This window comes from Hemiscyllium ocellatum, chromosome 10 (assembly GCF_020745735.1).
Source record: "Hemiscyllium ocellatum isolate sHemOce1 chromosome 10, sHemOce1.pat.X.cur, whole genome shotgun sequence".
Classification (NCBI taxonomy): Eukaryota; Metazoa; Chordata; class Chondrichthyes; order Orectolobiformes; family Hemiscylliidae; genus Hemiscyllium; species Hemiscyllium ocellatum.
Window position 1 is genome coordinate 14,617,302 of NC_083410.1, and position 13,619 is coordinate 14,630,920.

Here is a 13,619-nt window from a genome sequence, read left to right on the forward strand (position 1 = left end):
TTCATATATCCATCCAGATGCTTTTTAAATGTTGCAACCGTACTACCCTCCCCCACTTCCTTTGGCAGCTCATTCCATACACATACCACCCTCTGCGTGAAAATGTTGCCCCATAGGTCTCTTTTATATCTTTCCCTCTCACCCTAAACCTATGCTCTCTAGTTCTGGACTCCCCCATTCCAGGGAAAAGACTTTGTCTATTTATCCCATTCATTCCACTCATAATTTTGTACGCCTCTATAAGGTTATCCCTCAGCCTCTCACGCTCCAAGGAAAACAGCCCCAGCCTATTCAACCTCTTCCTATAGCTCAAATCCTCCAACTCTGGCAACATCCTTATAAAGTCTTTTCTGAACCTTTTCAAGTTCCACAACATCTTTCCAATAGGAAGGAGACCAGAATTGCAAGCAATATTCCAAAAGTGGCCTAACCAATGTCCTGTACAGCCGCAACATGACCTCCCAACTCCTGTGCTCAATACTCTGACCAATAAAGGAAAGCATACCAAATGCCTTCTGCACTATCCTGTCTACCTGCAACTCCACTTTCAAGGAGCTATGAACCAGCATTCCAAGGTTTGTTTGTTCAGCAAGACTCCCGAGGACCTTACCATTAAGTGTATAAGTCCTGCTAAGATTTGCTTTCCCAAAATGCAGCACCTTGCACTTATCTAAACTCCATCTGCCACTTCTCAGTCCATTGGTCCATCTGATCAAAATCCCATTGTAATCTGAGATAACCTTCTTCCCTGTCCACTACACCTTCAATTTTTATGTCATCTGCTCTTGTTCTTGAGTACCAAGGAGATCAAGGGTTACAGGAAGAAGGCAGGTGAAGTTGGTTGAGAAACATCAGTGGGGTGGCACGGAGGCTCAGTGGTTAGCACTGCTGCCTCACAGGGACCCAGGTTAAATTCCTGTCTTGGGCAACTGCCTGTGTGGAGTTTGCACATTCGCCCCGTGTCTGCATGGATTTCCTCTGGGTGCTCCGGTTTCCTTCCACAGTCCAAAGACACGCAGGTTAGGTGGATTGGCCATGCTAAATTGCCCATACTGTTAGGTGCATTAGTTAGGGGATTGGTCTGGGTGGGTTGCTCTTCGGAGGGTCAGTGTGGACTTGTTGGGCCAAAGGGCCTGTTTCCAAACTGTCGGTAATCTAAAAAAAAGATCAAATGGCGGAGCAGACCTGATGGGCCAAAAAACCCTAATTTAGTTCGGATAGCTTAAAGTCTTAAGGAATTTTCCTTGCCACTGATATGCAGTTGCATTGAAACAAATTTGCACCAAGTATGGAGGTTCTATGTGAGCTTTATCCAGGGACTGTCATCACAACACTGAAGCAAAGGCTTCAGAGTGGCTATGGTAACCATGAAATTATTATCAATCTTTGCAGAGTCACACTGGTTCACTGATCTCCCTTAAGGAACAGTATCTGGCCTAGATGAGATGCCAGATCCACAGCAATGTGGTTGACTCTTAATTGCTGTCAAAAGTTGGGGATGAACATCAAATACTGAGTTTTCCTGAGCATCTACCTGTCATGAATGAATAAAACATAGCCACAGAGGATTGCAAAATTTCACCACATAAAAATTAAAGTTTAAACAAAATTCTTGTCTTAGGACGATGTTAGCAGGCAAATTACTGAAATTCATCTGATAAAGGTCACTTAATTTTCTTCTCATTAAAACAAATGCAGAGGGAATCTGATATTGGTTACTAGTTTCAATTAGACTACATTTGAGGTTGCTCATTGTTGCTTGTTGCACAGTTGAGCATAAGTTCAAACAAAATTCCAATCTTAAGCTTTCTTGATAGTCAACTATTGTCAAACCTACAGTCTCACCATTCCGACAGAACTAATCTGCAGACACAGCTGATGACTTTGCAATCCAGTTGTTGCTTTATTCTGACAGCTCTGAACTCAATGTCAATTTCTTCTCATCTCCAAAGAGAAGTGTCCAAGAGTAAAAAATAAAAAATCTGCTTCTGCTTGGGGACACTGGAAGTAATTTGCTAGAAGAAAATGCCTGTTTCTCCTGTTCTTCTTCTCCAACCTATATATGGTACCCTCATCCAAAGGTAGTTTCCAGAAGAACTATGTCTACAGTCACAGAAAACTTACTACACTCCCCAGACATCCATAAAACATTAAGATGTCCTGTCATTATTTTAACAGTTGATCTCCTAGCTTCCAAAATTCAACCATCCTGCTTAAGACAACAATTTGGCCAAAGCGCTGATCCTGCCTCCAGGCCAGCCCTCAGCAATCTCACCTTTCAATTCATAAGTTCGCCAATCCTCTAACCATGCTAATATATTACTAATATATTACCTTTAACACTATGAGCTTTTATCCCAAGTAGGCATATATGCAGTAAATTATTGAACTGCCTTTTGGAAATCCAAAATATTACATCTACTTATTTCCCTTTATCTATCTTGCTTGTTACCTCCTCAAAGAATTCTAATAAACTTGTAAGCATGAACTCTTCTTCATTTTTCCTTACGTTGTCGTGTCAAAAGAGTTCAATACTGCCATATTAAGAAAATAGTTTAAGCAAAACTCTTTCAATTTTTATTTCATCCAATTCAACTTTCTAAGTTAAACAAAGCCTCAATTTTAAAATTCTCATCCTGGTTTTCAAATTGTTCCACGGCCTTCACCCTCCTTATCTTTGCAATCTCCTCCAACAACTCCAAGACATCCATGCTCCAAATTCTTCCTAAACCGCTTATCCCCATTCAGGATAACCTCTTTCAGGAATCTTTAAAACTGCATCACAACCAACCTTTTGCCCACTGTCCAAATGTATCCTTATGCATCTTGGAGTAAAACATTACTTTGTAATGCTCTACGAACACCTTGGAGTGTTTAATTACTTTAAAGGTACTGTACAAACACAAGTCACATTTGTTTCTCTAATCCAAATGCATCATCACAATATTGGTAATCTCTAATGTATGTAATCTCTTATTTTCTTCAAGTTTGTGATGTTCCACACCAGAAGGCTTAATTGCTAGTAATGACTTTATCCAAAGTTAAGTTGTTGTCCTTACAATGTTCAATTCCTTTTGTTCAGGTACTGTTATAGCTATCTGCCAGTTTGAAATGGTTATTATTGTTTATTGTATACGACTAAAGTATCAGCTTTGTACAATGTACTGTTAGGGTAAAAGAATTTGATAAGGCAAAGAAACTTCCACGGTTTTGGGAGGAAATAGGGGAGTGGAACTAAGACAGCCAACCTAAACTCATAAGCCTCCTTCAATTCTGTATCATGCTCTGATTTTGTGCTTTTGGGTGTCTGCCAATAATTTGTTAAAATTATTAAATAGCTTTTAAGCTTAGACGTGCAATTTGGCTGCTCCAACATTCAAGTTTTCAGCAAGTGATACCGGTCTTATGACAGCTTTATGGTCAAGATGCTCTCCAGAAATGTCATGAAGTTTTACATAAGGGAAAACAAAAGGGGTAGGACAGATAAAAAAGCCAATTATGCAAAAAGAGTCAACATGAAAAGTACAATCACAGAAATTATTCACTTCAAAACAAAAACATCTGGGAATAAAAGTCAGAAATTGTTTGAAGTTATTATCATCAGTTCCAAACACGAGTTGATTTTGTGGGTTTTTTTTTCAATTTAAGTGTTATTTTTATTTTGAATTGGATTTCTGAGGTCTTGTACAAATTAAGAATGAAGCTGTCCTATAAATTATTAAATGTGTAAATATATTTGTATTAGTCCGTAGAGGATTTGGTTAACTTAGTAGGTTCAACACCTGTGTCGACTGAAGCCATGGTGAAAACTCCACCTTCTCAACCTAGATCCTCGCCTGAGATATGGTGACCTTCAGTTCAAATTCACCACAGGTCATTTCTCTCTAATGAGAAAGCAGCCCATGGTCTTCTGGGACTGTCACACGGCTGACTAATTCTTTTTAAATAAGCTGCTTTAAAACTCTCCTCCTTTAGCAAAGGCATGTTGACAGTTTTTTTTTAAATCTTTCAAGCATGTAAATTTTACTTATATGAAAAACTGCTTCGAGTCAGAGGGACAGTAACTAGATGACATAGGAGGTACAGAGGGCTCATATGTCAGAGTCCCTATAGATTATATAAAAAGTACAAGGGGAACTTTAAATGGAAATTCAGAAAGCTCGAAGACTGTATGAGAAAGCACAGGTAGGTAGAATAAAACAAATTAGAAAGGGGCTTTTAAACATTATGTAAAGAGCAAGAGAAAAAGACAAGAAAAGTGGGCCTGATAGGGATGTAATCTGTTGGTGGTGTCACCAGGATCCTGCACAGTTTCAGTTAAGACCTCTCGACTCTTTTACTGCACCCCCCCCCCTTGAAATAAGAGCCAAAGACCCATTAGCCTTTCAGATTACCTGCTGCATTTGTGCGCTCGCTTTTTGGCTTTTCTGCACAAGTACCCTCAACACCTTTGTGTTGCAATTTGCCCTTTGTAAACTGCTTGTATCTCTCTCACAACTTGCCTTTCTACCTATTTTTGTCATCTGCAAATTTATCTACAGTACATTCGCTTCCTTCCTCCAAGTCATTAATATACATTGTGAACAGCTGCAGTCACAGCACTGATCTCTGTGGAATCCCATTGGCCATGGGTCGCCAAGCTGAATAGAACCCCTTTATCCTCACTGCTGCCCAACAGCCAGTTCTCCATCGTGCCAACACCAGGCTCATCTTATGACTTAACTTTCAGTTAAGTACCTTCTCAAACATCTTTCAAAAGTCCAAATACTACTAGTTCCCCTCTATCCATTCTGATGGAGACTTCCTTGAAAAACTAATAAATTAGCCAGTCATGATTTCCTTCATGAAGCCATGCTGACTCCACTTGGTAACATTCGGATTTCCTATTATTCTGCCATTGCTTTCTTTATAAACTGATTCCAACATTCTTCCAATAAACAAATTAGACTAACTGGCAGATCGTCCTGCTTTTAGAATAGAGATATCACATTGGTAGTTTTCCAATCCTCTGGTACTTCTCCAGAACCAAAGGATTTTTAAGATAATTACAACCACTGCTACCTCTTTTAGAATTCTGGGATGCAAGCCATCAGGAGCAAGGGACCTATCTGCCTATAGCCCCATTAGTTTGCCTAATCCTACTTCTCTAGTGATGATGTTAGTCCTTAACCTTTCCCCTATATTCTTTAGGATTATACAGGCAGGTTTGAAGTATCATCCGCTATAAAGACTGAGACAAAATATCTGCTTAACTCCTTTGCCATTTCATTATTCCCCATTCCGATCTCCACAGATTCATTTTCTAAGGGGCCTATGTTCACTTTGACCTCTCTCCATTTATATATTTAAAGAAATTCTTATCGCCAGTTTTTATATTTCCTCCTTAGTTTGTTCTTGTATTTAATTATCTATCATGCTCTTTTGCTGGATTTATCCCAGTTTTGCCTCCTTCTAAATTTTCATCTTTCAACCTAACACTCTCCTTAACTTCCTTGGTTAGCCTTTTTCTTAAGGTAATTAGGTAACCAGGAGGGTTGATGAGGATAATACATTTGATGCGGTCAATACAATCTTTAGCAAGGGTTTAGACAAGGTCTGTTTTCGTAAATTTGTCAAGAAAGTAAGAGCCTATGGGTTCTAAGGCAAGGCAGCATGTTGGAAAATTTACTGAGAGGCAGGAAGCAGAAGGTGATAGTAAAGGGATGTTTCTATGACTGAAAGTCTGTTTCCAATGGTGTGTTTCCACAAAGCTCAGTGCTGTGACCTAGCTATTTGTGGCATAGATTAATGATATAGACTTAAATGATATATATCAGAAACTCATTGAGGACACAAAAATTGGTAGGCTGCTAAATAGTGCGAATAGCTGTAAACTGCAGGAAGATATCAATGGACTGCTCAGATGGAAAATGGAATTCAACCCAGAAAACTAAGAGGATTTGGAGAGATACAAGTCTGGAAGGTGTGATGATCAGAGGGACCTTGGTGTGGATATCCACAGATCCCTTATGCTAGCAGGCCAGGTAGATGATGGAGTTAAAACGACATATGGAATACTTGCGTTTATTAGCCAAAACAAAGAATACAAAAGATTATAGGATACAAGGTTAAGCTACAACTGTATAAAACACTGATTCAACCATAACTCGAGTATACCATGCAGTTCTGGTCACCACATTATAGGAAGGGTGTGCTTGCAATAGAGACATTGCAGAGGAGACTTACGAGGTTGCTACCTGGGCTACAAAGAAAGATTGGATAGGCTGGAGTTACTTTCGTTGGAGCTGTGAAGGTTGAGAAGGAACCTGACAGAGGCATATAAGATTATGAGAGGTATTGATAGGTTGTATAATGCATGTAATGCAGTTTTTCCTCAGGAGAGGGCTCAATAATTGAGGGCGCAGATTTAAGGAAAGAGGTAAAAGGCCAAAAGGGGGAGTTGATAAGAAATTATTTCACTCAGTCTGGAAATAACTGCCCAAAGGGTGGTTGAGTCACAAACTCCAGAAACATTTAAGCAGTACTAAGATATTCGTGTTACCATAGCTTGACCTATGGGCTAAGAGCTGGAAAATAGGATTAACGCAGTCATATATTTGTTGACTGGCACAGAAACAATAGATTGAATGGTCTCTTTCTGTGCTGTCAACATTTTTAATATATAATTTAAGGAGATTTTCAAAAGGGGAGGCAGAAATAATCTTTGTCTTGCTTTATAATATGGAATACACTCCCCAAAAAATGGGAAGGTGATGGCCCAGTGGTATTGTCACTGGATTGTTAATCCAGAGACCAGGTAATGTTCTGGGATCTGATTTTAAATCCCACCATGGCATGTGGTGGATCTGAATTCAAGAAAAAATTGGAATTAAGAGCTCAATGATGACAATGATTCCACCGTCAATCATCAGAAAAAAAACCACCCGGTTCATTCATGTTTTTTAGGGAAGGAAACTACCATCCTTACTTGGAGAAAGTGAGGACTGCAGATCAGAGCTGAAAATGTGTTGCTGGAAAAGCGCAGCAGGTCAGGCAGCATCCAAGGAGCAGGAGAGTCGACGTTTCGGGCATGAGCCCTTCTTCATGCCCGAAACGTCAATTCTCCTGCTCTTTGGATGCTGCCTGACCTGCTGCGCTTTTCCAGCAACACATTTTCAGCTACCATCCTTACTTGGTCTGGTCTTTTTGCAACTCCACATCCACAGCAATGTGGTTAACTCTTAACTGCCTTCCAGACAATTAGGGATGGGCTATAAATGTTGGCCTAGCCAGTGATACCCACATTACACGAATAAATTAATAAAAACTTGGTGGTGGACACAGATACAACCGTAACTTTCAAAATGGGACATCATCTATACATGATTTTTTCTTTTCAGTGAAAGACTTGGGATGGCCTGACTACTGAATAGCTTTTTCAAAGAGCTGGCATTGGAATAATTCTGCTGTATAAAAAGTGATAGGGAAAGGAAGGTTGAGTTTAAAGTATTCTGGTACATCAGAAAATACAACGCAATGGAATGATAGAGTACCTCATCATCACTGGAAATCTGAAGATGCTGAATTGAAGCCTGTGTCAGGGAAGAGATGTAGCTCCAGATGCAAGAACCTCTCTCCCAGCCCACTACTGAAAGTGCCTTCACTATCTCACTCATCACAGCGAGATAGAGATGACATCTGTCAAGGTCCAAAACCTTGAATGAAGAACAAACATAGTGGATTTAGAATAACAGAGGAAAAAAAAGAGTTTCATATGTACTTGTTCAAAAATGAGACAATAATCATAACTAAACTTTCTCCACTCCTGGTTTAAAAAATAATCTTCAGACTGGGTGTACTTTGATGAATTTCCTTCTTTACAATTCTTAGCAGCTCATTAAACACATGCTTACAATTTCACTACAAAATTGCTCACAGAAGAATTACCTTCTCGTCTGCAATAACTGCTACCTCCCTTCCATTTGCCATTGGCAAGATAACACACCAGATATAAAACAATATCATTTAAACCAAAATATCTGGCTTTGTCCTAAAAATTGGCATCTTGCAAGTTTTTTTAGCAGCTTACTAGCTCCACTTCAAACATCACAATGACAGTATCAGAGGGCATCTGTTTTACAAAATATGCTGCAAATGTCAAAATGCAGCAATAGGTTATAAAAATATAGGATTGTTTGTCAGTTATTTCAGATAAGACATTTGTGTCTGGAAACATACTTGCTGTCTCAAAATATTTTGAGGAACTTGATTAAAATGATTTTGCGACATGATCAGACATTTAAGAAAGAGACCCTCAACATCAGCTTCCTTAGCCCAGAAATTAGTTGGTTTTGTTTTCACAAGGGAAATAAACTTGCACCCTGCTTAAACCAAGTTCTGCAGCCTTGATAATTAAATTCATTAAGTCCGGCGACATGGAGTTTTCAACTAAATTGCCAATTCACAAAGACAGAATTTGACAACGAATAATATTTTATCATTAGGAATTTAACATTTTTAAAAATTATTTAATTAGCAGATGTAATATACACTGATGTAGATTTTTATTTTCACCGTCTACTGCAAAAAATCCTTTACACAGCCATCCAATTTTTAAAAATTCACTCATGGAATGGGGGTTTTACTGGCTAGGCCAACATTTATTGCCCATCCCTAGGTGCCCTCAGGAAGGTGGCAGTGAGCAGTCTAAACTTTATTCTAGATTTTTGTTGCAATGAAAGACTATTCAACTGATTGGTTTAGAGTTAATAAGAATAGCCATCCTTTAAGCCCTTTAAATCTTTCAGTCAGATTATAGTTGTCTTTGGAAATTTTTAATGATCCAGATTTCCACAGCAACAAAGTGTTCCCTGATTTTATTCTTAAATAGCCTGATTTTAATTTTAAGTTTGTACCCCTTGTTCTCAACTCCCATACCAGATAAACTAGTTAATTTGTGCCAAACTCATTAAACCTTTTTGTCAACATTATCCTTCAACGTCTACCCCTAGGGAATCTGAATCACATTTATGAAACCCATCATTCTAACACAGCCCTTCAGAATCTGAAATTCTGCTACCTTGTAATGCACACCCTCCAACCTTTTCTGAGCTTTAAGCGGTCAAATCAGAAATGAGCGTCAGCTTTGGCTCAGTTCAGAACATTCCCCTCCCTGTGACAAAATGTTAGCTCAAGCTCCATCTCCATCAAACTAGTGCAAAACTTGAGCTAGAGCAATGAGGGAGTTGGTGTTGTCTATGCTCAGGTGAAACATCAAACTGAGGTTAACCTCTGGGTGGATGGAAATTATGTGACCACAGCATTCTAAAAGGGGAATGGAGAGCTTTCCTTCAATGTTCTGCCCAATTATTATCACTTAACCACCTCCTAAAAGATTATTACCTGACAAGGGAACTGTGGAGGCAAGGCAAAGGCTAGGGCTGGGAGTGGGAGAAGGGATGACCTGCATCAGGATAAGGGAAAGACATGCATTGGGAGTAAGTGAAAAGGGTGCCCAGCTTCGAGACATTGGGAAGCAGTTTCTATTTGTCCATTTTGTGCATTAATGTTTGCAAAAAAAAATTACAAGTCTAAAGACTTCTCTTCCTGCAGCACTATTTTTAAAAATGGCTGCTGCTTGCTGCTATTTCCCAATTACAGTTTTTATATGAGTAACAGCATGGAAAATTATGAACAGTATTCTGTGATCTCCACTTACAGTTTTTAGTTCACTTGTTAACCTCCTAAGAGTATACTCCAAGACTTGTTCTACCGAAGACATGAGACAATCTCGTAGTGCATTCAGTATCCTGTCTATTAACAAAGATAGGAGAGGACTGTCATCAGTTATGCACTGGATGCAAGTTTTCCATGATAATTTTCTATTGGCCTAGGAACAAACCAAATAATTTCTTTTTTAAAAAAAGGATTGATAATTGAGAATAGGTTCACTAAAATGCTTAGCAAGCTATATTCAGTAAAGTAAGTAATCAGTGTCAAACTCATTTTGCAGAATGCTCGACAGCAACCTATTAGTGTCAGACCCAGAAAGGCAATGACAGAGGCAGATCTTAAAGTCATTAATCCAGGCATATTGAATACACTTTTCGATTTCTAAAACAAGGACACTTTTACTGCATTGCAGAAATTAAATTTCAGCATTTTCTTTCCCACTGAAGTAGGGAAAGGAATCAATGATAGTGGTGGGTTGCTTAGCAGTGTAAAAATGATTTGCGGCAAAGGAGAAACTGATATCTTGAAAGCCAACACAGATTAACACATTTTAAATAAATATACCTAGAAGCACTACAATAGCCAGATTAGATGTTCTGTTAACAAATGGCTTATGAAAAATAAGTAGGTGTTCAGAGGACTCACAGCCTACCGATTTCCTGAGATAAGTTTTTGTTACAGCATTCTTTGAAGCACACTTGTGTCTCCAAGAATGTAGGCTCCAATTTGTTTCTCAATTGCTGACCGACTACAGGGTCAGCAGGGACCAACCCAACCAGACAATTACAATCAGCAAACATTGAAAAGTACTTTAGGGTGTGAAAGGTATGGTGTAAATGCAATGATTTTCTTTACGCCACACAGAAGGTAGCCTTTCAATTTTCACATCATTGTATACCTATATTGAAAAATATAGGTATATTCAGGCGACTGACTGTGTGGAGTTTGCACATTCTCCCCGTGTCTGCGTGGGTTTCCCCCGGGTGCTCCGGTTTCCTCTCACAGTCCAAAGATGTGTGGTCAGGTGAATTGGCCATGCTAAATTGCCCGTAGTGTTAGGTAAGGGGTAAATGTAGGGGAATGGGTGGGTTGCGCTTCAGCGGGTCAGTGTGGACTTGTTGGGCCGAAGGGCCTGTTTCCACACTGTAAGTAATCTAATCTAAAAATAATTTGCAAATTAAAAATGAAAAACATTGAACATTCATATCAACTATAAAAGAGACCTAAGGGGGCAACGTTTTCACACAGAGGGTGGTACATGTATGGAATGAGCTGCAGGAGGAAGTGGTGGGAGGCTGATACAATTGCAACATTTAAAAGGCATCTGGATGGGTATATGAATAGGAAGGGTTTGGAAGGATATGGGCCGGGTGCTGGCAGGTAAGAGATTGGGTTGGGATATCTGGCCGGCATGGATGGGTTGGACCAAAGTGTCTGTTTCCATGCTGTACATCTATAAGACTCTATAGCTACTCAACTCCATATTTTAAAAATGATGCACAATTAACAAAGATATTAAAATGTCAATAAAATAAAAAGCTAATTAAAAGCTAATGATTATATTTCTTCCCTTCACACATCAACGTTTAGCAGCAATCGCAAGAAGTAGTAGTAGTTAACACCAATAATTACAAATGGTCACTATGCTGTTCCTCACACCCGCAGAGATAAATAACATGAACAAGTTCATCTATTCTCTTCTCATCACACATATATAAAACCTGTCCTCAATTCTTGGTGAGACTACCATCTAAACACTGCAAATTTTATTTTATAAATAGTTTTGCTCATAAGGCCACTATGCAAGAGATGGCCAACCACTTGTGGATTTCATCAAAACAAATGCTTCTAATTACTGAAACATAAACTAACATTAAAATGGCTTATGCATGACTTGTTATTTGGCTTGTTGAAATAAGTGTTCTAAGTGACCTGCGAAAAAATTATCTAAAAATAAACCAGCTATTGACTTTTTTTTTAAAAAAGAAACTATTTAAACGAGTTCGGTCTCGTTTCTATACTCTTTCAGGATGCCAACGTTACTGTCCAGTGATCTTAACTTCTTTGACCATTTCTTTGTTCTCTTTCACTAGCCCCACAGTAATATTTTTAATGACTTGCAAACCTTTCTATGATATTTGTACTGCATTTCTGATTGCCCCTTTACAGCATCATAGCTGCCTGATTGATTTTTATCAATACTGCCTTTGTTTTTTTTTGGCTACTACTCATCTGTGTACAATCATTCACTATCTTTTAACATTAGTCTCCAAGCCCTTGGATATCATACCCCACAAACATTGCTCATATTAACAAATAAAAGACTTAGAACATATGTATATCCATTCAATGGATTAACAAATTACAGTGACATATTTAGTTCTGACTCTGCTCTACAAAGAGTAATTATCTTTAGGTTTCAATACTGTGGGAAACGAAGCCCACTACCAAATAATTTTAGCTGTCTTTATTCATACATTCTTGCAAGACCAGGTGTCCCAAAGTAGGCACACTCCAGAATAAGATCAGCACATTTTTATACAGTTTCTTTGAGTCTCTCGGTTCTTCCCCTTTTACCTTATTGGCTTAGCATACAAAGCGTCAACCTAGCACAAGTATTCGTAACTCTCCGCCCTTGTTTATTTCTCCCCTTACTCTTTCTTCAGCATCCTTTACCCATGTTTAGTTCTTGCCTTATTTGGTTACCCTTATCCCATCCAGTTCCTTGTTCGTGACAAATTGCGGCTTGCTAGTCTAACCGTTTTACCACATCTCTCATTGATCTACCGTTAGCGTGTACCCCCCTTCACTGCTAGCTGAGTATTATGTCTTCTGCGTACGTGACTTCTGCATTATGGCTTTTCTAAAGCAACACTTCCTCCCCTGATAGCCCACAGACTTCTGAGTACGTGTCTTCTGCAGAAGCAATACTTACACATATCTTCTACAAACACAATGTGGAGATCCGGAATTAAACAGTCACAAAAACTTGTGGTCCGAGACCTGCCACTTTCTTCCTTCTGCAATACATCAGTTCCAAGGCTGCTATTTGGAACAGTGAAGAGAGAAAATGTTGGAGAAACTCAGCAGGTTTGACTGCATTTGAAGAGAGAAAAACAGTTTACATTTTGAGTGTGATACAACTTTTCTTCAGAACGGAAGAGTCATATTTGACTCAAACGTTAACTATGTTTCTCTCCACAGATACTGCCAGATGTGCTTAGTTCTCTTCCAGCATTTTCTCCTTATTTCAGAGTTTCAGCATCCACAATATTTTGCTACAATTTGGAGACCTGTGTATTTGAGCATCTGAATATAGGAAAGAATAACAAACACAATAGAAAAAGTGACAACACAAAGCCACTAGGATGCTACCAGAGATGGTGGGTTACGGGTATGAAGAAGGAAACTACTTTAGGGCCTCTTTGCAAGAGGCATAACAAGTCTTCATCTTTTTTTTATATAGATATTTTTATTAGAAATTTAACATTTTAACAAATTTACAAAAATAAACAAAACTCTCAAGTACAAACATTGATATAGAAATAAATCCTAAATATACAATAATCAAAATTTAACAAAAGAAAAATAACTAAAGAGAAAAAACAAAACTCAATTAACTACTAATCTAACCTACAATTAGCCAGAGTGTATAATTGAGTCACTTACATCTTTCAAATAAGAGAAAATGAGAGAGAAAAAAAAGAAGTGGGGGGAAAAAAAACCCCAACGATTAACATAGACGTTGGATATTAAAATACTTGCTCGGAATGTGTTAACATCATATATAACAAAACCCGTATTCGTATGGGATTCCTCTCCCAAGGGGCCCCGGACCAGCCATGTTTGTAATCTCAATTAACTAAAAGCCCTTGTTAGGATAGCCAAAATATCTATGTAAAAGGGCT

At 38.6% G+C, this 13,619-nt stretch overlaps 1 protein-coding gene across 3 annotated transcripts in view; it reads right to left on the bottom strand.

The window, feature by feature from the left end:
• tarbp1 (TAR (HIV-1) RNA binding protein 1) overlaps positions 1-13,619 on the bottom strand; it is a 200,479-nt gene that overhangs the window by 120,003 nt on the left and 66,857 nt on the right. For all 3 annotated transcript variants that reach the window (XR_009645110.1, XM_060831275.1, XM_060831276.1), the window contains exons 13-14: positions 9,698-9,792; positions 7,533-7,694 (exon numbers count right to left, since the gene is read on the bottom strand). Coding sequence is in view for 2 of the 3 variants with exons in the window: in XM_060831275.1 (XP_060687258.1) it covers positions 7,533-7,694; positions 9,698-9,792 (257 nt within the window). In the remaining variant the exon portion in view is untranslated. The remainder of the gene's footprint in view (positions 1-7,532; positions 7,695-9,697; positions 9,793-13,619) is intronic.